At 49.0% G+C, this 21,627-nt stretch overlaps 2 protein-coding genes across 3 annotated transcripts in view; one reads left to right on the forward strand and one right to left on the reverse strand.

Moving 5' to 3' along the window:
• The window catches only part of MPP3 (MAGUK p55 scaffold protein 3), a 32,045-nt gene extending 21,483 nt beyond the window's left edge, over positions 1 to 10,562 (forward strand). Inside the window, 9 exon segments of the mRNA XM_054593106.1 lie at positions 425 to 489; positions 1,615 to 1,635; positions 2,265 to 2,306; positions 3,407 to 3,571; positions 3,676 to 3,756; positions 6,136 to 6,229; positions 6,440 to 6,548; positions 7,938 to 8,060; positions 10,259 to 10,562. Of these exon segments, the coding sequence (XP_054449081.1) occupies positions 425 to 489; positions 1,615 to 1,635; positions 2,265 to 2,306; positions 3,407 to 3,571; positions 3,676 to 3,756; positions 6,136 to 6,229; positions 6,440 to 6,548; positions 7,938 to 8,060; positions 10,259 to 10,435 (877 nt within the window). The 3' untranslated portion in view covers positions 10,436 to 10,562.
• Positions 10,563 to 17,370: 6,808 nt separating this feature from the next.
• Positions 17,371 to 20,736, reverse strand: CFAP97D1 (CFAP97 domain containing 1). 2 transcript variants are annotated; one of them, XM_054593226.1, is made up of 5 exons: positions 20,577 to 20,736; positions 19,961 to 20,031; positions 19,557 to 19,675; positions 17,973 to 18,029; positions 17,371 to 17,481 (listed from the first exon to the last, which is right to left on the reverse strand). In XM_054593226.1, the coding sequence occupies exons 1-5, from the start codon at positions 20,698 to 20,700 to the stop codon at positions 17,385 to 17,387; spliced, it is 468 nt and encodes a 155-aa protein (XP_054449201.1). In that variant the 5' UTR covers positions 20,701 to 20,736; the 3' UTR covers positions 17,371 to 17,384. The 2 variants fall into 2 exon arrangements, with proteins under 2 accessions (XP_054449201.1, XP_054449200.1); XM_054593225.1 differs by lacking the exon at positions 17,371 to 17,481 and adding an exon at positions 18,521 to 18,644.
• Between the last annotated feature and the right edge of the window lie 891 nt (positions 20,737 to 21,627).

Genomic DNA, 21,627 nt, shown 5'->3' on the forward strand with positions numbered 1-21,627 from the left:
ACAGCCATATTGGAACATACAGGGCCTCCGCTGGGAGAGGGCGGTTCATTCAGGGCCACTTTTATCCTCAGCCTCTCCTGGGAGCCCCCCCATTTCCCGGCTTCTTCAGGGAGGGGGGCTGAGGGGCGAAGGGGCCTCCCTTCCTCGAGGATCAGTAGGGAAGTAACAACCAGTGGCTGACCACGGGCACCAGGCTGGATCCTGTGTGTGACCACCTTGGGCTGAGCGACCTTCTTCCAGAGCAAGAGACTCAGCTCGTTCCCCGTGTGGACCAGTGGGCAGCCCTGAACTGGGACGCAGTGCGAAGCCGGAGGCTGGGCCCCGCCGCACAGCCCAGCCTGCAGTTTCTCCAGGTTTTCTGTAAGACTCCCCTTGACGGGTCCCATGGCCCCGCTCATGGCCCTGTCCCTCTCCTTGTCCATAGACGCCTAAGCTACCGGAGAGCCACGGGCACCCTGCCGAGCCCCCAGAGCCTCAAGAAACCCCCTTGTGAGTAGATTGGCAAGGATGATACTTTGGGGAGGGGCTGGGCTTAGGACTGAGGGGCCTTGTGCCAGGAGGAAGCAGGGGCTGGGCTGAAGGGAGAACCAAGGGCCTTGGAGCTCCGAGAAAGGATGGGGTGCGGAGAGGGATGAGCAGGGGAAATGGGGACAGGTTGCGGGGACTAGTCTCTGGAGAGGAGCTTCTCTATTTGGGGCCCATCGACGACACCAGGGGGCGCTTATTAACACCTCTCCCAAAATTGCGTGCAGACTTCTGTGTGTGCGCGCGTGCGCTTGGCTGTCTCTGTGTGGGAGAAGGTCCACAGCTTTCACTCAATTTCCAGAGGGCTCTCTGATGCCCCCCACTTAAGAACCTCCAATTGTGGGAGGGACGGGAGTGGCTACGAAGGATCCTGTGCCTCGGTGTGAGGAGCCAAATTTGGCAAAGAAAAATAAAGGATGCTCAATTTATTTTGAATTTCATATAAACAACCAATAATTGCTTAGCTCGTCCCGACTATAGCATGGGATATCCTTATACTAAACACTGACTCCTTGTTTTCCTGGAATTCAGATTTAACCCAGTGTTTTGTATTTTATCTGCCCACTCTACCCTGTGCTAACACTTTACCTTTTAGAAGACGCATCCACCTACCTTCCTACCTTCTCTCTGTATAGCAGCCCTGGAAGTAGTGGGGTCAGGGGTCAGGAGGCCGAGGGAGCAGGACCGGGTCGCATTTTCAGAGGGCCTGCCATCGGAGTCCCCAACGAGGGTATGGAGAGGAAGCTGGCCCACTGCGGGCGCCCCCCATGTGGTGGCTCTGTGCGCGGCCACCCTTCTCCATGTGCTCTCAATCGGAAGGGCTGCTGAATACGTTGGCCTTGAGGCCGCTTATGCCAGGGATGAGCTGGCTTCCTTGGGGCTGCTAATGAGACACACACAGGAAGACTAATTAGAGCCAGTCTTGGTTTCATAATGCCCTCAGCTTGGATCCCAGGTTTGCTGGAGGAGAGGAGGAGGGGGCAGATGGAGGGCCCCTCAGGCACCCGGGGCGTGGCTGTCTCTCAGCCACAGGGCCTCCTGGTTCCCCTCCACTAACGCTGTTCCATCTGTCTTTTGTGCAAACCGCAGATGATCAGCCTTGTGACAAAGGTAGGCCTGGTGTTTGTCCCCTGTGCGCACGGACAAGGCCCCTTTTCTGCGGGATGTCTGGTGCTGGAGGGGCCTGCCCCTCCCTTCCCCCACCCCGCGCTGGGTGGCTGCGCCCTCCTGCTCTGTGCACACCTGTCCCTGCTCTGCCAGCTGGACCGGCCTGCTCCTTGAGGCTGCAGAGCTTGGGCGGGGAGCCGGGGGGGGGGGGCAGAAGACAGCGCCCCTCCCTGCCCGCTTGGCACACAGGGCTCAGCCTCTCCGCCTTCCCAGGCCTCGGGCCGGGCTGACTGTGCCTGGGCTGGGCAGGAGGCAAGAGACAGGAGGGGGGCCAGGGCTTGTGAATCTTCTCTCCTTATTCACACCGGTCCTAACTCAGGGGGACTGGAGTGGGGCCTGCTGGCGCAGAACCCCTGCGGGGGCCTGGAAAGGCCATGTGGGGTCTGAGTTTGGGGAACTGAGCTGAGCAGAGTAATCTGTTTTTCTGTGGTGGCCCGGACATGGGATTTCTCTCGAGCCCCCCTGAGACGCCGTTCCAGAGGGCTCTTCCTGACCACCCAGGGGCCGGGCACCTCCGGGCTGGGGTCTGTGTCCGGCCGAGCTCACTGGCCTCCCCTCTCTTTGATTCCCAGAGACCTGTGACTGTGAGGGGTACCTCAAAGGGCATTATGTGGGTAAGTAGCAGGGGCCCTCCCCCCAGTACCCTCTCCCCCACCCATGCACGGCCTGCCTCGGGCTCTTGGGTCCCAAAGCGGAGTAACCTGAGCCCTGGGAACCTTTCAAGAGCAGCTCTGCCTGTGGGACCCACATTGCTCCTCGTCTCTGTAGCAGAGGAAGGGGGCTGACATGCCCAGGCTGTGGGCCTCCCACCTCAGCATTCACCCATCCCCTCAGAGCAGAGAGCCCTGGCCGGCAAGGGACAAGGACCCCGACACTAACGCTGGTCTTACTATTGTGACCGCAGCTGTGGTCTGAGGTTACGCGGACTCCACAGGTCACGCCACCACTAGTGAACAGCAGTGGAGCCTGTTACCGTCTCCAAAGTGCCCTCCCTTCTTTTGTTTTGGTCAGTCTTTTCAAAGAACTTAGAGAGAGGCAACGAATTTGTCTAACTTTTGATTTTGGAGTCATTTCAAACTCACTGAAAAGCTGTAAGACTTGTACAAAGAACCCCCATATACCCTGCACCCAGACTCACTGCCTGTTATTTGCCGAGTTTGCTTTATCATTTCCTTTTTCTGCGTGTCTACATTTTTTTCCTGAGTCATGTGAGAGTTCGCTGTAGGCATCATGTCCCTCCACCCTTACATGCCTCAGCATGTATTCCCTAAGGACAAGGACTTTCTCTTACATAACCCAGGGGCCATGATCAAATTCTGGGAACTTAACATGCGTACAATTCTAGTATCTAGTATATGGTTTATATTAAAACTTTGCCAATTGTCCCAACAATATCCTTTAGGTCATTTTCCCCTGATCCAGGATCCAATCCATACGTTGCATTTGTAGATTTATATTTCCATTTCACAGGCAAGGAAACTGAGGCTCAGAGAGGTGATGGCCTGTTCAAGGCCAGTCACATGCCAAGTAAAACAGTGACCCTGAACCCTATTTTTGGGTGCCAGGAGGTCACTCTTTCATCATATTACCGTGTGTCTTGATCAACCCCTTCCTGTAGCAGGAGGAGGTTAGGAGAGGCCAGTGGGACTCAGTCCCCCCTCCAGGCCTGGCCAGGTGGACAGTTGTCATGGTACCCCCTGCCCTTCCCCCAAAGCTGGTCTTCGGAGGAGCTTCCGGCTGGGCCGCAGGGAGAGACTGGGAAGCCTGCAGGAAGGGAAGATGTCCACAGCAGCCGAGGCTCTGGAGCTGCTGACCTACGAGGAGGTGACCAGGTACCAGCACCAACCCAGTAAGCGGCCCCGCCTGGTGGTTCTGATCGGTAGGTGACGTCCTGCGTCTCCAGGGAGTGGGCTGGTTTCCTCCCTGGAGGAGCGGGGAGGGCACTCAGCAGGGTCCCTGGTCAGCCTTCCCTTCATTTCCCAGGGTCTCTGGGAGCCCGGCTGCACGAGCTGAAGCAGAAGGTGGTGGCAGAGAACCCGCAGCACTTTGGTGTTGCCGTTCCACGTAAGAGGGCCCCCGTGTGTGTGGGAGGTGGTGCGTGCCTACACGTGAATCATTTCACGGGGGCTCGACTCGCAGTATCCATGGTCACCCTTACTTTGGGTCTGAGGGACGGCCAAGCGCTGCCTGCTGCAGGCAGATCGTGGGACCTAGGCATGATGCGGGGTGGGGGGGGGCCATTATCATAAGTGGCCCCTAGCGGTCCACTAGGAGGACCACTCAGCGGCCCACCGAGGCAGAAGCTGGAGGATCACTTGCCCAGTTCCTGCCTGAGACAGGAGGTGAGTCTAGAGCACACTGCAGGCAAAGTGGCAACCTCGCCCCAACAGCGAAGGGGCCCACAGCAACGGGCGCCATTCCGGCCGCCTCTTCCACAGGGCTGGCTCGATGGCCCCTGCCCTCTGCGTGAGTAGGAGAGCAGGGCAGGGAAGCCAGGGACCCCGATGAGCAGTGTTGCTCGGGCACTCCCTTGTCGTGGGACCTGGCCCGTCAGGGTGGCCCCTGAGTCTAGAGGCAGCCAGGGGGGCTGAAGCCCGGCAGGCGGGAGGCCCTTGTTCTGAATGGGATGAGGAAGAAGAGAACGAAGAGTGCTGGGAACCACGCCAAGGGCTCTCATGGGAGTAACTTGGTCAGCCTTCCCGGTGCCCCGACAGATTATGGTCGTCCTGTACTGCAGAGGAGGACATGAGGCTTAGAGAGGTTGAGTTACTTGCCCGATGTCACGCAGTTGTTAAGCGGTAGAGTCAGGATTCAAACGCAGGCACCTGCCCCGGTCGCATTCTTACCCAGGCCGCATGGCAGCCCGCCCCTTCCTGCCCGTGGCTGTCCCTTTCCTTTCTGTGGGGCCCTCTGTCCGTCCCTCTGGCCTCAGTGGGATACGGTGTGGGCAACTGGTGACCACCAAGAGGGGATGCTGTGGTGGCAGCTATGGGACCTTTCCAGAATGTTCTGAGGAAGGGCAGCTACAAAGCCGCTCCCCTGGGCTTCAGGGCCCATAGCCCAGGCTATGGGTTGTCAGAATTGCCTTCCAGAGCCCGACCGGAAGTGGCAGGAATGGGGACAGGGCGTGGGGCTGGGGAGGCCATTCCGGCCACACACCTGTAACGGGCCTGGAAGGTCTCAGGGGCCGAGAGAATGGGCTGAAACAGGACATGCGGAATTTGCTCGCACAGAGATCCTCTGAAGCCCTCGGTCTGTCCCTGGGGGGCACCTGGATGGTCAGGCCTGCCTGCTTCCAGGTACCACGCAGAGAGGCGACTTCCCCCTTGCATTTAAGAACTGGGGGAATCGGCGGAGACCTCCCAGAGGCAGTGGCCTTTATGCTGGGTTTGAAGGAGTAAATAGGAGTTTTCCAAGCAGAGAAGAAAGGAAGAATTCTCTTAACAGAGGGAACAACGTGTGCGAAGGGCTGAAGGCGTGGCCTGGTGTAGCAGTGTTGGGGGCTGGGGGAGCTGGTGTGGACGATGCGGGAGACATGAGGCTGAGCTGGAGGCTGGGTGGGTCACGAAGGCCTCACATACTCACCTCAGGTCTTTAGAGTGTGATCAGTGGGTGAATAAAAGTTTTAAAGCAAGGGGTTGACATGGTCAAAAAAGTGGCTCTAGTAGCCCTGCCATAGGTCAGCTGAAGACACACATGCAGGATGCAGATGGGTGACTTCCTAGGGCCAGAAAACAGTCTTCCAAGACCCCACATCTTTCCTTTTGGAATGCTCGAGAAAAAGCTGTGTGTTGCTTCGTGTGCGCTCTTGTTCTGTGGGGGACCTTCTTTTCCCCGGGAGTGGGGATCTCGGTTCTCTTATGAAAGCCCGCCGGAAACGCTGTGTGCGCAAAGCTGTGTGAGGGCCAGCTCTGCCGAAGCCCGTCTCGTCCCTGAAGGGACTGCCTGGCTTCTAGTCTCCTCCTCCCTCAAAGGGAGAAGTAGTTGAATAAAGAATTAAAAGCATACAGCGCAGCCATCTGTGTGCGCGCCTCCTCTGCTCTGAAAAAGCAGTTAGGACTGGGGAATAATAAAAGTTTAGGGTGAGGGAGCTCCATGGTGCTCTAAAAGCCACGGCATCGGCAAGGCCGCTCGGCAGGGCGGTGAGGGCACGCACCTGGCACGAGACAGAGGGTTCAGGCTTCGACTCTGCCACCTGCCGGCTCTGGGTCATTGGCTTGGGGCTCCACCCCTGCTTCCTCTCCTGCAAAATGGGGGGCCTCCTTTGCCTACATCAAAAAGTTGTGCCAATCACGGATTCACATGAGGACCCTGGATGAGTGGAAGATGTCGGTTCATAAGCAAATGAGCAGTGAACTCTGAAGAAGGGCACAGGCTCGCTGCTCTTCTCACTCTCTGTACTGTGACACCTCTGCCCAGCTTTCCCTCTTCTTTCTTTAAAAGATACCACCAGGCCTCGGAGGAGCCATGAGAAGGAGGGGGTGGAATATCACTTTGTCTCTAAGCAAGCATTTGAGGCCGACATACATCACAACAAGTATGTTTGCTTGATGGGCCAGCTGGCCCTCTGTGCAGTGTACCGGTCTTAGCATCTGACCGGCATTTCCCTTGAACCCCCGCGAGGGCCTCTGGGAGAGGTGGGAGAGAAGGTGGGAGAGACCTCACAGTGGGAAGTCCGCTCACGTGTCTGTGCTAACTTATGCGAGCTTAGGAATTAAAGGCCTTTTCTCCTCCGGCGGTGGTTTAGGTTCCTGGAGCATGGCGAATACAAGGAAAATCTCTATGGAACCAGCCTGGACGCCATTCAGGCTGTGATGGCCAAAAACAAAGTTTGTTTGGTGGACGTGGAGCCGGACGTGAGTTCCTGGGCCAGTTGGGCATGTTTTCTTCATGGAGTGTATAAACTAGGAGATTGTACATTTTATAGAATATTTGATCTCAGTCTAAGAAAGTTTTAGTCTAGAGCATTGGATATTAAAATTTCCTGGGGGCTCCCTTTGAGAATTGCATGAAAGCTTTGCATCCCAAAGTATGCACCTTTATACAAAAAAGAAAAAATGCGTAAAATTAGAGGGAGGTCACGGACCCCCCCGACGGGCACGGAGTGAGTCATGCCGTCGGCAGGGGTACGGATTGGCCAGTTGTGATGTGACAGGGAATTAGATGTCCGTGCCCAGGTGGGGGCTGGGGCACAGCTCTTGGCGTCGGGGCACCTCTTCCTTGACCAGCACACGTGAAGTCGGCGGCTTGGGAACCCGTGAGGGTAGCGGCCAGGAGAGCGGAGTGGAAGGAAAGTGGGAAGGAGACGTGATCCTGTGAGGTGCTTCAGAAACACTTTCAGCTCTGCACACCCTTCCTGCTGGGTTCTCGACAGGGGCTTGCCCATCTTTTTAACCTTGTCTTTGAGAAAGACTTCTAAGCTTTGACCTCAGTCCTGTGTGTTCTTTTATTTCTCTATAGAAATAGGGCTCTGGTTTTATGATATAAGCTGTAGGCTTTATTTTATAGAAGTTTGTTTCAAACAGATTCCAAAAAGCACATTACATAGAAGGAAAACTCTCACTACTTTAGACTGCCTGGGAGTTGGTAGTTAAAATTAAAAGTCTAAATTTCAAGATTTTATTGGGAAAATGATTCTATTGTTTTGGCGGCAGATTGTACACAGAGCAGTTTAATACCAGTGTTTCCAAACAGACGCTCTTAAAAGGAATGCAATTAGAGGATGCTGTGCTTGCTGAAAACCTTCTAAAGCCTTTATAGTTTGTTTCAAGTTCTTAGTCTCTTCATTTGCTCTGCAAACCATTTCTTCTTTGAGTCGCATAAGGAGGCCTCTGCGATAGCACATGTTCTGCGTTAGTGTGGTCCCAACCGATGACGTTTGACTAAAAGGCTACACACTGAACCCTGCTGGTGCATCCGTCAGGACTGGGCAGGTAGAGAAGGGCATAAGAAGGTTAATTAGAGCTTGCGGGGTCACAGCCAAGAAAGATGGTAACGCTTGGAGCTGAGCCTTCGGCACCTCCGTTCTCAGCGGTCTCAGGGCCCAGCTGAGGCCAGAGTCAAAGTGGAGAGAGAAAACGCGCAGTTGATCTTCCCAGCTGAAGTTCATCGTCTTAGGACCGTGTAATCAGAGACTTGGCCATGGAGGTCATGGGACGAGGCACACCGTGACTGAGCATTTGAAAAGCATGTTTCACAATAAAATATTTTCAAAGGATGTAATATTTTTTAACTTTCTTCCCCAGGCATTGAGACAGCTGAGGACCTCGGAGTTCAAACCCTATATTATATTTGTAAGGCCTGCAATTCAGGAAAAAAGGAAGACGTCACCCTTGTCCCCAGCTTGTGATGACACAGCAGCCCCGCTTGTAAGTTTATCAGTTGATCTCTTTTCTAAAGGCCTAACAGGCCCGTTGCCATTACACAAGGGTGCTCTACCTCCTGCGCATGATCATCTTTCCATGCTGCCGATGGGTCAGACTTACTTGGTCAAGTGACCAGAAGGCTCAAGGCGGGGCAGCTGGAAGTGCCTTACAATGCAGACAAGGTGGCTTTGCCTGGGTTCCCCACCCGCCCTCAACTCCCTCACATAAGCACTGTCCCTGAAAACAGGGACCTGTATCTATAGGGACCTGAGTGTGACCAACCACACAAATCTGTTGAACTTGGAAGCCAAACTCAAGTAGTTTTTAACTGAAACTTTAAATGAAACCGAGTTCAGATCCAGTAAACTAAGCCAACATGGGGCAACAGGCAGCACGAGGGAACCTTTCCCATATGCTTGCTGTTCAGGTCTGTGAGTCTCTTGCGGAAGCTGCAGGCGGTTGAACATTTCACCTTTACAGGCCCGGGAAAGGATGCAGGGGATTTGTGGCTGCGAAACAGATGTCACACATTTTACTCCATTTAGCGATTTGAATTCCGTCAAGATGCAGATGTTTATTAGGGAGATTGAGGCGCTCAGTGGCAAAAATGTTCCTTGTGTAATTTCTCAAATAGCCAAATGCTTCCAGGATGGACGACAGGGGTCCCGGAGGAGGGGAAGCCCCAGCAGCAGCAGGCAGGCCTGCAGGACGTGTGTGTGAGGGCCGGGCGAGGCGGGGTTGCAGGCCCACGGGTGGCACCAGGAGACTGCGAGTGCTTTTGAGGGCCAGAGGGCCCTGCAAGATCCAGTACAGCACTGGGAGGCTCCTCGCAACTGCATCAGGTTTTTCCTCTCCTGGGGGAAAGAAGGAAGGAGAAGGGATGACCTAAGCCTTCTCTCAGGTCCAGCGGTCTTCGTGGCAGCACGTACAAAAACTGCTCCCTAGCCCTTTCGAGCATATCTTCTGAAACAGCAGGGGCTCTCCCTGTCTTAGGAGTCAGGCTGTGGTGGGTGGCAGAGTGAAGGGGAGGAGGAACCATTTTGGAAGGTGAGTGTCTGGGGGAGGACAGCTCCCCACCCTCCGTGGCAGAATCAAAACACTGAGGTCCTAGAAGCAGGGGAGAGTACACACGGGACTGGGAAGAGACAGAGAGGAGGTGGGTGAATGCCAGTGAGAAATTTGCTTTGCAATTTTACTTAGAGTGGATCTGCCACTTTCCTTTCTTCCCCAAATCAAACTAATTGCTAGTCAACTGTCTGCTTTAAATTCTACTTCAGGGTTTTTTTGAACGAAGCAGCCAACCTTGTGTGGGTTTGGTAAAGAAGGGATCATTGTCTATCTAGACCTTGGTGTTAAGTGCAGGAAAGCAATCTGGTTAAAGAAGGCAGGTGCTGTAAGGAAAAAAGGAAATGGGGGATTTGGTTGGGGTTGTCCCAGCTACGTGGGTGCCCCACCTTCTGGCGTCTCTGGGCCACAGTGGAAGAAGAAGAGTTGTCTTGGGCCCCGCATTAAATACACAAACGCTAAAGAAAAGTGATGAGCAAAAAAATAGGTTTTAAGTAAATTTACGATTTAGTGTTGGGCCGCATTCACAGCCATCCTGGGCCGTGGGTTGGATTCCTCTCTACTCTGTCTCCTGTGCTCCTGTTTGGCGCCGGTATGAAGAAATGAAAGAATAACATTGTTCTACAGTATGAAGTTAGGAGTCTTCAGAGGGCATTGCTGTTCCTTATTCGCCTTCCTTTTCCCCCACTTGATTCCAGAAATTTTTTTTTGCTTTTATATTGTTATTATTTATAGATCTTTCCTGTAATTATTTAACTAAATTGCCACACAACACAATAGTACCATTTCTTTGAAAATACCTTGGGACTGGAAGTGTGATGTTGACACAGATACAGAATCAGCATCCCTGCCCCGAGAGCACTTCCTACCATGGCTTGCAGTTAACAGGTCCTGAGGAGGCATTTTGTGAGTGAACAACTGAACTGTGATTTCGTCTACTGCCCATTAACTTTCTTGCCAAGTTGATAGGATGTTGTTACTCCACTCTGTTCTTTGTGTACCCAGTTGGTTATCCATGGACCGTAGCCTCATCACTTCAAAAGCAGAGGTTGGAACATTGCCCAAGACACCAGCTGTAGGTTTCTTACTTGGGGGGAGAACCACCCTATTGCTCCCTAAGTGTCCCTTTCTTGCAGGATGAGGAGCAGCAGGAGATGTCTGCTTCTGCCGCCTTCATAGACCAGCATTATGGGCACCTGGTGGACGCCGTGCTGGTGAAGGAGGACCTCCAGAGCGCGTACAGCCAGCTCAGAGTGCTCTTAGAGAGGCTGAGCAAGGACACTCACTGGGTTCCTGTTAGCTGGGTCAGGTAACTCCATCCCAGAACATCCAGGTTGGCGAGCACCTGGACGACCACCTCGTCCAGCCACGTTGCCCTCAAGGAATCGCACGTGTACAGAGGGGCAGACTTTTCCGTTAACTCCATCATTAAGAAGAATACATGAGGGAAGTCCGTTTTCTTGCATCCTTTTTTGTCATTTTCCACTAAAACCCTCTGGAGCAGAAAACTTGAGTTGTAAGGGGGCGTGACACAAAGTAACACATTTCATTCATTAAAGGATCACAGGCAAGTTGACCCGGATTGTTTGTACCAAAGTTAGGTGGCCACTGTCTTTTTGGGGTGGGGGTGGTGAATTTATACAGCACCGGTTTGCAGGGATGTAAGCTTTAGAGAGAGGGTGACAATTCATGTATCCAGCTTTGTTGGAAATTGAGTTGTTTTACCCAAGAGGACTTTTTAAAGACTTTTTAAAAAGATTTTATTTATTTATTTTTAGAGAGAGGGGAAGGGAGGGAGAGAGGGAGAGAAACATCAACGTGTGAGAGATACATCGATCAGTTGTCTCCCACACACCCCCAGCTGGGGACCTGGCCCGCATCCCAGGCACCTGCCCTGATGGGGAATCGAACCGGCGATCCTTCAGTTCTCAGGCCGGCACTGAACCCACTGAGCCACACCGGCTGGGGCTCAAGGGGGTTTTCCCATGCAACTGAAGTTCCCCTGGCTTCAAGTACCAAAATGTTGATGGCGAGTACTTGCCTGGCACTGGAAAACTGGTTCTCTGCTTTCTTAAGTAGTGAGCACACATGAACTTCTGTGGAAGACTGAGGCGCACTTCACTGTCAGTATGAATTTCTGCACTGTTCTGTGATACAGGGGTGTTTTCAGGGACTCTTGAGGAAGGTAAGGCTGTTTGTCCTCTTTCTAAATACTCTCAGACCCCTACAATTGAGTCTTGGCTTTGTTCGATGTGTTCTGTCTCACCACTTGTTCCTCTCATTACTGCCAGCTGTCCTGTCCTTGCCTGTCCCTACCTTCAGACGATAGGGACCTCTGTCATGCTAGATCATGGGAAACCAGGTGATACCTCTTGTGGAAACTACGTCTCAGCCACAATACATCAGTCCTGACTGTGAAATCCAATTATATAGGCTCTGAGCGTGGGCCTGCGGGGTGGTCTCTGAACAAAGCTGTTTGTCATATAGGATTTGTGAGACATCTTCACTCAGAGAATTTTATTTCTTATTAATAGCGAGTGTGTGTAAATCTTTATTCTGTGCTGGGAGCTATGCTGAGGTCTTTAGGTGCATTATTTTGACAGATACTCAAAAACAGGATTCTTACCATACCTATTATACAATAAGAAAAACAAGGCTTAGCAAGTTTTAAAAATTTTAAATTATTAAAAAAACCAACAACAAAAGGAAGTTTAAATAACATGGCCAAGCTCACAGAGCTTTAAATAAATGGCAGAGCTGTGGTATTTGAGCCCAAGTCTCTCTAATACCAGAGATGGTCATTAATCACTATCCTATATTACTTCATTCTTTTCGTGGTCCCATAATTGAGGCTACCTGTTAAATAGTTGGTTATAATGAGGAATGCATTCATGGGTAGAATTTACAGTAATATGCAGTGTGGCTATAACTTCTAATACTGAAAATCATTAAAAGTTCACATGTATAAAAGTATTAGAAATTTACTTGTGCACATTTTCAAGCTCTTTTCCTCATGGGGAGAAAAGGAGGCCGGTGAAAGGTGAAGCACCAGGGAAAAAATTTGCTGCCCATTTAGGAATTTCCATGTTGCCTTGTTAGGTTCACCGAACAAGAACACAGTTTTAGACCTTTCTAGCGGAAGGATGAGGACTTCTTTGTACTCCCAGAGTACTGGATTCTTGTCATGTGAAATGAGTCTTGTGTCGTTTCACATAGAACCAGGGCGGGGCGGACGGGCAGCCGCCCTTCGAAGTGAGAACGGCACATGCAGAGCTGGGTGTATTTCACAGGAGAGCTACGGCCTAGAGTCAGCTCTCAGGCAGAAAGCATGCAAGTCAAAAGTACTCTCGACAAATCCCCTAGGGGGGCACCTTGTTGGAGATCCTAACCACCTCCTAGCAAGTCCCATCCGGGTGGTTTTCCCTCCAGCGTAGGGACACAGTGGTGGAGCACCAGGTGACTTTTTATTTTTTTATTTCATGCTACTCAACAGACATTTTCTGCTGCTTAATATTTTTCCATAATTGCCCGTTGAAATGGTAATAATTCTCTTTGTGTACATTATGAAGCAAGGCATTGAAGTGATGCCTGCTTTGTTTCCTGTCACAGTAGCTTTTTTCCCACCCCCAAGACATGCTGTGTCTACAGCTGTGTGTCGGAGACCACGTGTGAGAGCAGAGTGAATAGGGCCCTGGAGACAGAGGGTCCATTTGCAAAGCGTTCCTGCTGTTTGTGAAAAGCAGAAAAGTGTTGTTGAAAAAAATGCATCTGTTTACAAATATAGATTGGGGGATGTGTGTAAATGCAATTCTAGCTCCCATTTCAGCTGTCAATGTATACAGTCTGCGCTCCTGGGCAAAAACTCCACAAAGTCCATCAGCCTGGGCCTCCACGCTCAGAAAGCTCCCTGTTACGTACCCTTGAGATGTATCTTGTTTTCTCCCCCCTGACCTTTCAAACTCGGGTAAGTCCTCTGCCCGTAGGGCTTGCAGGACGCTCAGGACTCTTCGAGGTCCCGGATGTCGACCGGGTGGGGCATGCGCACTGCAGCCGCCCAGCGCTGCCCTCATTGGTCACGCGCTCTCCTGCCGCATCTAAGCGCTGCTTTTGGACCTTCCAGGATACAACATCCAGTATCAGTTGGGCAGAATTAGCCAGTGAGTCGATCCTGTTTGCCATCCTTGATCCAGAAATGTGTGACCTTCTCTGCCACCCACTCCACTCCGCGCGGGAGGTGGGTTTAAGAAAGTTACAACCATTCGTCCCTCGCAGGCAGTGCTCGGCTATGTTAAATGGTAGCCGATCGTGCTTGTACCGTTATATTTTCAAATACATACATTCTAAGACATGTGGCCCATCAAATTTTGCACCCACTTATCAGTGTTACATCATTTATGCAGGGTCATGCATCCAAAAAAAATGACAGCACTTGTCAATTTATTTCATAACTGTAGACCAGCATATATGGGGTCCAGCAGAAGTAACGTCTGCTTGAGTGTGGGTGGTAGGGTAATAATATGGGTGTCATAATTTATAGTTTTAATTTGAACATTTCACCTAAAATGTCATATGGTGTGCTTGAGTGTGATATTGTTATGTTACAGAATTACATGCTTATGATTTTGTAATAAAAGGTTTTTGTAATAAAAAACAGGTGTTATTTGTGCTGGACCCTGTATATTATGCGAACAGTTTTTAAAAAGCATTAGTGGCTACATTATTATCAGACAAAGTTGACTTTAGAGAAAGAAAATTAGTGGAAACAAAGAGGGACATTATATAATGGTAAAAAGATCACTCCACCAGAAAGATACAGCAATCCTATACGGATATGCACCGAACAAGAGAACTTTGAAATACATTGAGCAAAAATTGATAGAGCTGAGAGGAGAAATAGATAAATCCTCAATTAAAATTGGGGATTTCAATATTCTATTATCAGCAACTGATAGAACAGAAAGTCAATGAGAATATGGAAGAAATAAACATCATCAGCCGACAGGACCTAACTGACATTTATAGAACAGCTCTCCACACCAACAACATTACTATAAACATTCTTTTCAAATGCCCATGGAATGTTCACCTAGACAGACTATATTAACACATTTAAAATAATTGAAATGATAGAATATGCTCTCTGACCATAATGGAAGCAAACTAGAAATCAATAATACATCAGAAAAATCTCCAAACTGTTGAAAGTATATCTAATATAAGGAACCACTTCCTAGAGGATGGACTGTCTTGTATAAACAATGAATAGGTGTTGTCCAGGTGAAGAGGTAGAACTATGGACTTTTTCTAGGTGGACGGGGCAACAGAAAAATAAATGGGATGAGAGGAAGACATGTCTTATGTTAGTTGAAAAAGGCAAGGAGTACCACTAATGAGCTATAAGGTTGCCAATGTTTGTCATTTTCATGAAATTCTAGTACCTGAGCCTCATTTAATTTGGGGAAATTTCCTATCTTACGAATTCTGGTGAGAAGCAGAACCTGTGTCTACACATGGAAAAAAGTCAGTTGCTCATTTTCCCAGCCTCCCTTGCACCTACCGGAGTGGACATATGATCTAAGTTACACCAGTCAGATATACCTTTACTGACTTGGAATTGGGAGCTAGTGACACAGAATGGCAGAAACAATGGAGACTTTTCAGACACAGCAGTGGAGGTCAGGGAGATCTAGTCTGAGGCGGAATGGGGCTGCAACACCCACCGACCAGTTCTACAGCTAGATTTTGGGAGTTGTTCCTTGATCCGCAGCTTGAATCTTGGTTCTGCAGTTTTCTAGCAAGCATCGTTACTTTGTATTCTTTTAATAAATTGTTTCACTACTTAGATAAAGTCAGTTTCTGTTGCTTGAAACCAGGAATTTCTATTGATGGAGGCTGCAAAAGCAGGATCATGGGGGCCATGTTAACACACTTTTCATGCCATATTAAAAGTATGGCTCATTCTGGAAGGAATGGCAAGTGACAGAAGGTGTTAAATTAGAAACTGATAGAGGCATGTTTTTGCATTAATAATACCAGTTGATAATCACAGGTTCCTGAAATATGGGCAGCAACACACACAGAGACCGAGGAGTAGGACTGGTAGCTTTAAAATATGTAGGGAGGGGGAAGGGGTAAACCAGAGGGAGTGAAGGAAAAGATGGCCACCAAGTCTCTCACCTGGATGCCTAGAAAATGTTGGTTCTGCAAACTGAGATAAACTGGAACCAGTTCAATAATGAATTTATATTTAGACATATTGATTTTTCTTTAAACTTTTTATATTGAGATAACTGTAGATTTAATACAGAGAGATCCCATGTACCCCTTCCCCAGTTTCCCACATGTAAAAACGAGCACAACCAGGGTATTGATATTGATACAGTCAAGATACAGAATACATCATTGATAAGTTGGATGTCATCAAAATTAAAATACTTTGCTCTGTGAAAGATCCTGTTAGGATGACAGAGCGACAAGTTACAAACTGAAGGAAAATATTTTGCAAATCACCTATCCAAAAAAGAGCTTGTATCCACAATGTATAAAGAACTTTCAAAATTCAGTATTTCAAAAAAGAAAAATCCAGTTAGAAGATAGGCAAAAGATATGCAGAGACGTTTCACCTAAGAGGATAGATAGATGGCAAATAAGCAGATGAAAGATGTTCAACTTCATTAGTTAGAGAAATGCAATTTAAAATCACATGAGCTGTCACTACACGTATATTAGAATGACTAAAATGAAACGGTGATAATGTCAAGCGCTGGTGAGCATGTGGGAATGCTGGATTACTTACCCATTGTTGGCGGGACTGTAACATGGTATAGCTACTCTGGCACGTAATTTTGTAGCTCTTTTTAAATGAACTTATACAACTCAGCAATTGCACTCTTGGGCATTTTCCCCAGAGAAGTCAAACTTATTTTCATGCAGAAAGTCATCCACAAATGTTCATAGCAGCTTTATTCATAGCAATCAAAAAACTAAAAACTGCCCAACGTCCTTCAATGGGTGAATGGTTAAATAAACTTAAGTGTGTCCATAGCATGGAATACTAGTCAGCAATGAACAGGAATGAATTATTGGTGCACACAACCTGTATGAACCTCAAGGAAATTATACAAAATGAAAAAAGCCAATCTCAGAAGAGTGGATACATACTGCGTGATGTAACACTCATGGAATGACATAATGATAGAGATGGAAAACAGATTTGTGATTTGCCAGGGGTTAGGGATGGGAGGGAGAGGGTGGCTGTGGCTAAGAAGTGCTACAGTGAAGTCTTTGGATAAGGGGACAGTTAACTGTCTTGAATGTGGTTGTAGTTACACACAGCTGCACATGATACAATTGCATAGAGCTGCACACACAAAGTGAGAACATGTATAATGGGTGAAATGTGTGTGTGTGCTATGGATTGTCCCACGCTGATTTCCTGGTTTGATACTGTGCTGTGGCTACGCGAGATGCTGCCACTGGGGGGAGTTGAGTGAAGGGCGCAGGAGGAGCACCGCCCCCAGCCCCATGCATTTATCCGCAACTTCCTGTGAATCTAAGTATTTTAAAATAAAAAATGTACGTATGATGAGAACATTTAAGATTTACTGTCTTTCAAAAGAAGTCAGGCTCAGAACCAGCACAACCAGTCACGGAAGCCATGCAACGAAAGCTGCCTTTTCCAGTTCCGCATATTCCCAGAGGGACCGATGGCATTAGTTCTCCGTGTTGTCTGAACCTGAATCTCACTGGGTGCTCTCGTTTTCCATTCTGACAGAGCTGGACTTGTGGCCGGATCATCTCACCCTACCTTTTCTTACCCCCAGAATAGTGGTGGTGGTGTATGTCTTAAAAAGTTCTCTTGCTTTCTTTTCCTTTTTTTTTTTTTTTAAAGATTTTATTTATTTATTTTTAGACGGAGGGGAAGGGAGGGAGAAAGAGAGCGAGAGAAACATCCGTGTGTGGTTGCCTCTCACGTGACCACAACTGGAGACCTGGCCCGCAACCCAGGCATGGGCCTTGACCGCGAATCGAACTGGCAACCCTTTGGTTCACAAGCCGGCACTCAATCCACTGAGCCACATCAGCCAGGGATCTTGCTTTCTTTTTATCTCATTAAAAGTTCATAGCCCCAAATAAAAATGCTTGTTGCCTCTTTCCTTCTGCCCGCCCCATTCTGTCTCCACTTTGGGATGGGACTTAGAGTCAGTGGGTACCTAAAATGTAACTTACTCATTTCATGTTCCAAGCTTTATTGAAGCATCCCTAAGATTGAGCCTTCAGCCATTTAGGAGTGTCTTGAGATTCTAAGCAGCTAAGAAATCCTAGGGCCTTCTCTTGTATCTTTTCCATGGTGAGTAACCTTGTATTCAGGGAGAAGAGAGGAAGAAAAATGGAGAACTATCAATTATACGGAACTATCCTTTAGAAAGCTTGAGTGTCCATTTATCCTTCTCCCAGAGGGGGGAAAACCAAACTTAACCATTGCTAATAATGTTCAATAACACAAAAAGCCAACACAACAGTACTTTTGAATAGTGACAGAGACCTGTAATCTAACTTTGGCACAACATTAAAGCCACAAGACCTCCTGTTTATATCGTTCTTGGAACAAGTCACTTCCCCTTAGATTCCTGTAAAGCCTCAAAGCCGATGACAAAAGACAGTCATTTCCTCCTTAAATGGAGAGAGAACAAGGGCAAATCTCTCAGCTCCCTGAATGGATGACCAGTTGATTTCATGGAAGAGCGAATTCCCCTCACTGGGCCCTTCGCTCTCTATACAGTTCTCAGGGCTTGGGATCAAGTGTGGTCACCATGTCCAATAGCAAAGAGCAGCTGGGGTAAGACATACCTATTCATCTCGGGAGAGAAGATACCTTGTTGTATTTCTGATGTAACGTCTTGAATTCTTAAAGGAAAAAAAAAAATCAGAAAGCTTTATGTCAAAGCCAGTGTGTTGGTGCGAGAGTTGAAGTTCTAAATTCTAAGTTTGGCTCGGAAAGTCTTACCAATTAAAGCCATGGAAAGGAGGTTTTAAAAACTACTGCAAGTGGCTTTTTTTTTCCCTTCTTGAAGGGTCATTCCTAAATAAAGCGTATTAACCGCGTTCTGGACCATACACCCACTGTCCACTTCGCTTGGACATTCGGCCTTTCTGAATGATTGAGGGGCGAGGGAAGATGCTCCTGGGTATTTTTCTGAACCGGATTCATAGTGGCTTTGCTACCAATGAGACGTTCTTGGCTCCTGGATGGTTTGCTTTGGGCAGTTTTTTACTGATTATTGTATTTCTCATGATCTCGTCCTCAGTCACCTAGGGGTCCCCCCTGAGACTGACGCTACTCTGAACACAGACACGTTCTATGCACACACAGGAAGACCCCCAGAGTCCCCACGTGCCTCCCAGTCCATCTCGGATGACCTGCGGTCATAGTGGGGTTTGCGATCGCTGAGCCTCTTCAGAATGCCCTGGTTTTCCATGGTGATTCTCATCAGGTCCCGGTTCCTTGTTTCTCTGTTTAAGCTGGAAAAAAAACAAAAACAAAAACCAAATCCTGAGATGGATGAAAAATAAAATTCTCCTCCTAGATGGGAACAGGGCGGGGCAGGGGGTGATACCATAAGCCCAGGCTGCCTAAGTGCAGGGCGCAAGCCGTGCTGCCGAGCCGAGGCCTGGCCTGCCTCCCAGACCAGACTGCTCTCTCTGGGAAATGTGAGCAGCATCGGCAGGTTTAGATCAGTGGTCCTCAGTCCCACTGTTCACTAGAAGCTTCTGCTTGATTAGTCTGGGGTGCAGCTTGTAAAAAGCATTTTGTAAACACCCTTTGGGAATTACGTGAAGCAAGAATGGAGTGTCTCATTTCTGTGATGAGGGAAGATCTTCCCTACGGATAAATCTCAAACGGCTGGTGGCCAGTTTTGCTTCACCTCAATTCCCCTCACCTTGCAAGTCAATTTCAGACACACACGGACACAGGAAAGGCATTTTGACTCTTCCCCTGCACACTCCTGTAGCCCTGGCCACATCGCATTTTTACATGAATGTCTCTCCTATCAGACCTGAGTTCTTTGAGGTTAGGAAATATATATCTTATTTGATCTCTGTATTCCTGGCGCTGAGCACACAGCAGCTCAGGAAATATTTGTGGAACTGATTCTTAAGAATGCTGTGTTACAGTCCTAGCTATGTTCACCGTGTTATAAAAGCATGCAGTGCTTCCCTGTGACAAACTCTGAATAGGACTCCGAAATCAGTCTCTCAGATGATACAAAAGATCTTCAGCGCTAGGAAAGTTCCCCATTTGTTTTGGTGGTTTCCATCCTCCTTAACATGGTCTCTTTGGTTATCCCTCAAGGAGAACCTTGCACTACAACGTAACAAGGGAAGAGTCATTTTTGACTTTCAAATCATGACATGGAGAGGAAAGAACACTACCTCTTGGAAAAATATTCGTTCCAGCAGTCCACCTGGGCAGGGCCGCGATGGGCGTTGGCAATTTTCTGACACAGTTGCTTGTTTTCATACTCGATTTTGTCGATCCTCTTTTGTTCACCCTGGTGAGAGAGCCCACCCCTCCATGGCGACATCATTGCTACACTGTGTTCCAACACACAGGGTTTAACACCCTTCTCTTCTGGGACTGTGGGAAAGGGCAGGCGGAGGGGGGGCACCGTGGAGACTGGGGGGCAGAGCCTAAGAAACTGGGGGTGATGCGTGTGGGGAGAAGGGGAATTAATCTTTTGGGTAGGTTGCTATTTAGAAGGCCCCGGGAAACGAGACCTCTGTGGGACACAGATAAAAATCAGTAAGGTACATCTGCAGACGGCAAGAACAAGTACCTGTATTTTGCTCAGTTTTAAAATGTGATGTGTGTGCGCCACCGGAGGTTTGGTATCAACAGCAGGTTTCACTGGAGAAGGGCAGAAGAGAGCAATTTTACATGATGGATGTCCTCTTAGCAGCCTCAGAGAACCGCGCATCCTAGACAAGGATCCTGACTAGTAAACATTAGGATTTTGAATTCTGACCTTAATCCAGTTCAGGCATTTTAGTTTAACTTCCCAAAATGATGTCTTGGAAGGATTTTGAGCAGAAATGAAAGAACAGAAGAGTTAGAAAAAGTGAAATTTGGGGAGATAACGTGTTCTTTGAAGCCCGCGAAAGAGCCTCCCCCCCCTTTTTCCCAACAGGACTAGCTTGCCTATCATGTGCTGAAGCCCTAGCCTCTTTCTAGCTTACTTTGGCTTTGAAGAGTTTAAATGAGCATTTCTATCAAATGAACTGCCTGGTGGAAGACAAATTTTCTCACTGATGCTAACACCCTCTTGAGCCAGTTCAGCAGGTAAGGCCACATCATTGCACAGTTATGTGCTGGTCTGCTTTACTGTCAACGCCTGTAGGGGGGACTTTACCTGAACCCCTAACAGCAGCATCCAACCCAAACTGCCCACGTACCTATTTCTATCCTATTCTTGTGAGATATATAGTTGCCAAAGTCCAGTTTCTTCCTGAAGGCTGTGCTCTGCCTGTGATTAGAGACAATTACAGGATAGGCTAGGTAATCCAAGGAACTGTTCATCTTCTCTTCCCAGCCTCACTTCAGAAATGAGGCAACGAGGCTCCTCTGTGAGGTACTTAGCTGTCCCCATGATGGGTTGTCATAGTTACCCAGTTGTGACATCACGGGCAGGTCTCAGGGAAGGAAGGGCAGTAGCAGAGCATGCCTGCTTGTCCTCGGGACTCTCTTTTATAAAGCTGGCCTAGGCCCAAGTCAAGATGAAGACCACGGAACTTGGAAGCGTTCTCGCCCGCCTGGAATGCAGATGCCACCAGCATGAGCCGGAAGAGGTGTGAGGTGCTGCGGGGGTGAGGGGGTGAAGAAAGCCGTACCTTTATGGCTAAGTAGTCTCCACTGCAATGCTTCCCCTAAAAGTGTGACACCATTAGCTTTCCGGGGAGGTGAACGATGACCTGAATGATACTCTGATCCAATTTCTTCACTTTGCAAGTGAGGAAACCAAAGTCCAGAGCAGCAGCCAAGCTGCTCAAGATCCAAGTTAGCCGCAGAGCTGGGCTCAGACTGTGGGTTTCCTGAATTCCCAGGGCCGCATTTGCTGTTTGGGAGGGGTGGGTGAATCTCCCATTTTCACGACAGTGGGAGAGGACAGAGACTTGTGCCTTTTGCTCCCAAGATCTCAGTAAACGATGAATTGCTGACACTCTGAGGCTCACAGCCGGCCGGCAGCTGCTCCGGAAGGTCAGCGAAGGAGACAGATTTATCTCCACAGTGGCACAGGGAGTAGCACCTGGGTGCTCCACACACTTGCTGATGGAGAGGGAGAATAACACCCATTCGGTGCTCCCTATTAATGCTGGGCTCCTTCCGGAAGTGTCACACTTAATCCTCCAAACAGCCCTAGGAGTTAGGAACTAGTGTTATTACCCCACTCTCCCCTTTTCTTTTTCAACAAACAGGCTCAGAGAATTCCCCGGGGTCGGAATGCCA

Source organism: Pteronotus mesoamericanus, unplaced genomic scaffold, assembly GCF_021234165.1.
Source record: "Pteronotus mesoamericanus isolate MK-2021 breed Mesoamerican mustached bat unplaced genomic scaffold, CSHL_Meso_final scaffold_408, whole genome shotgun sequence".
Taxonomy (NCBI): domain Eukaryota; kingdom Metazoa; phylum Chordata; class Mammalia; order Chiroptera; family Mormoopidae; genus Pteronotus; species Pteronotus mesoamericanus.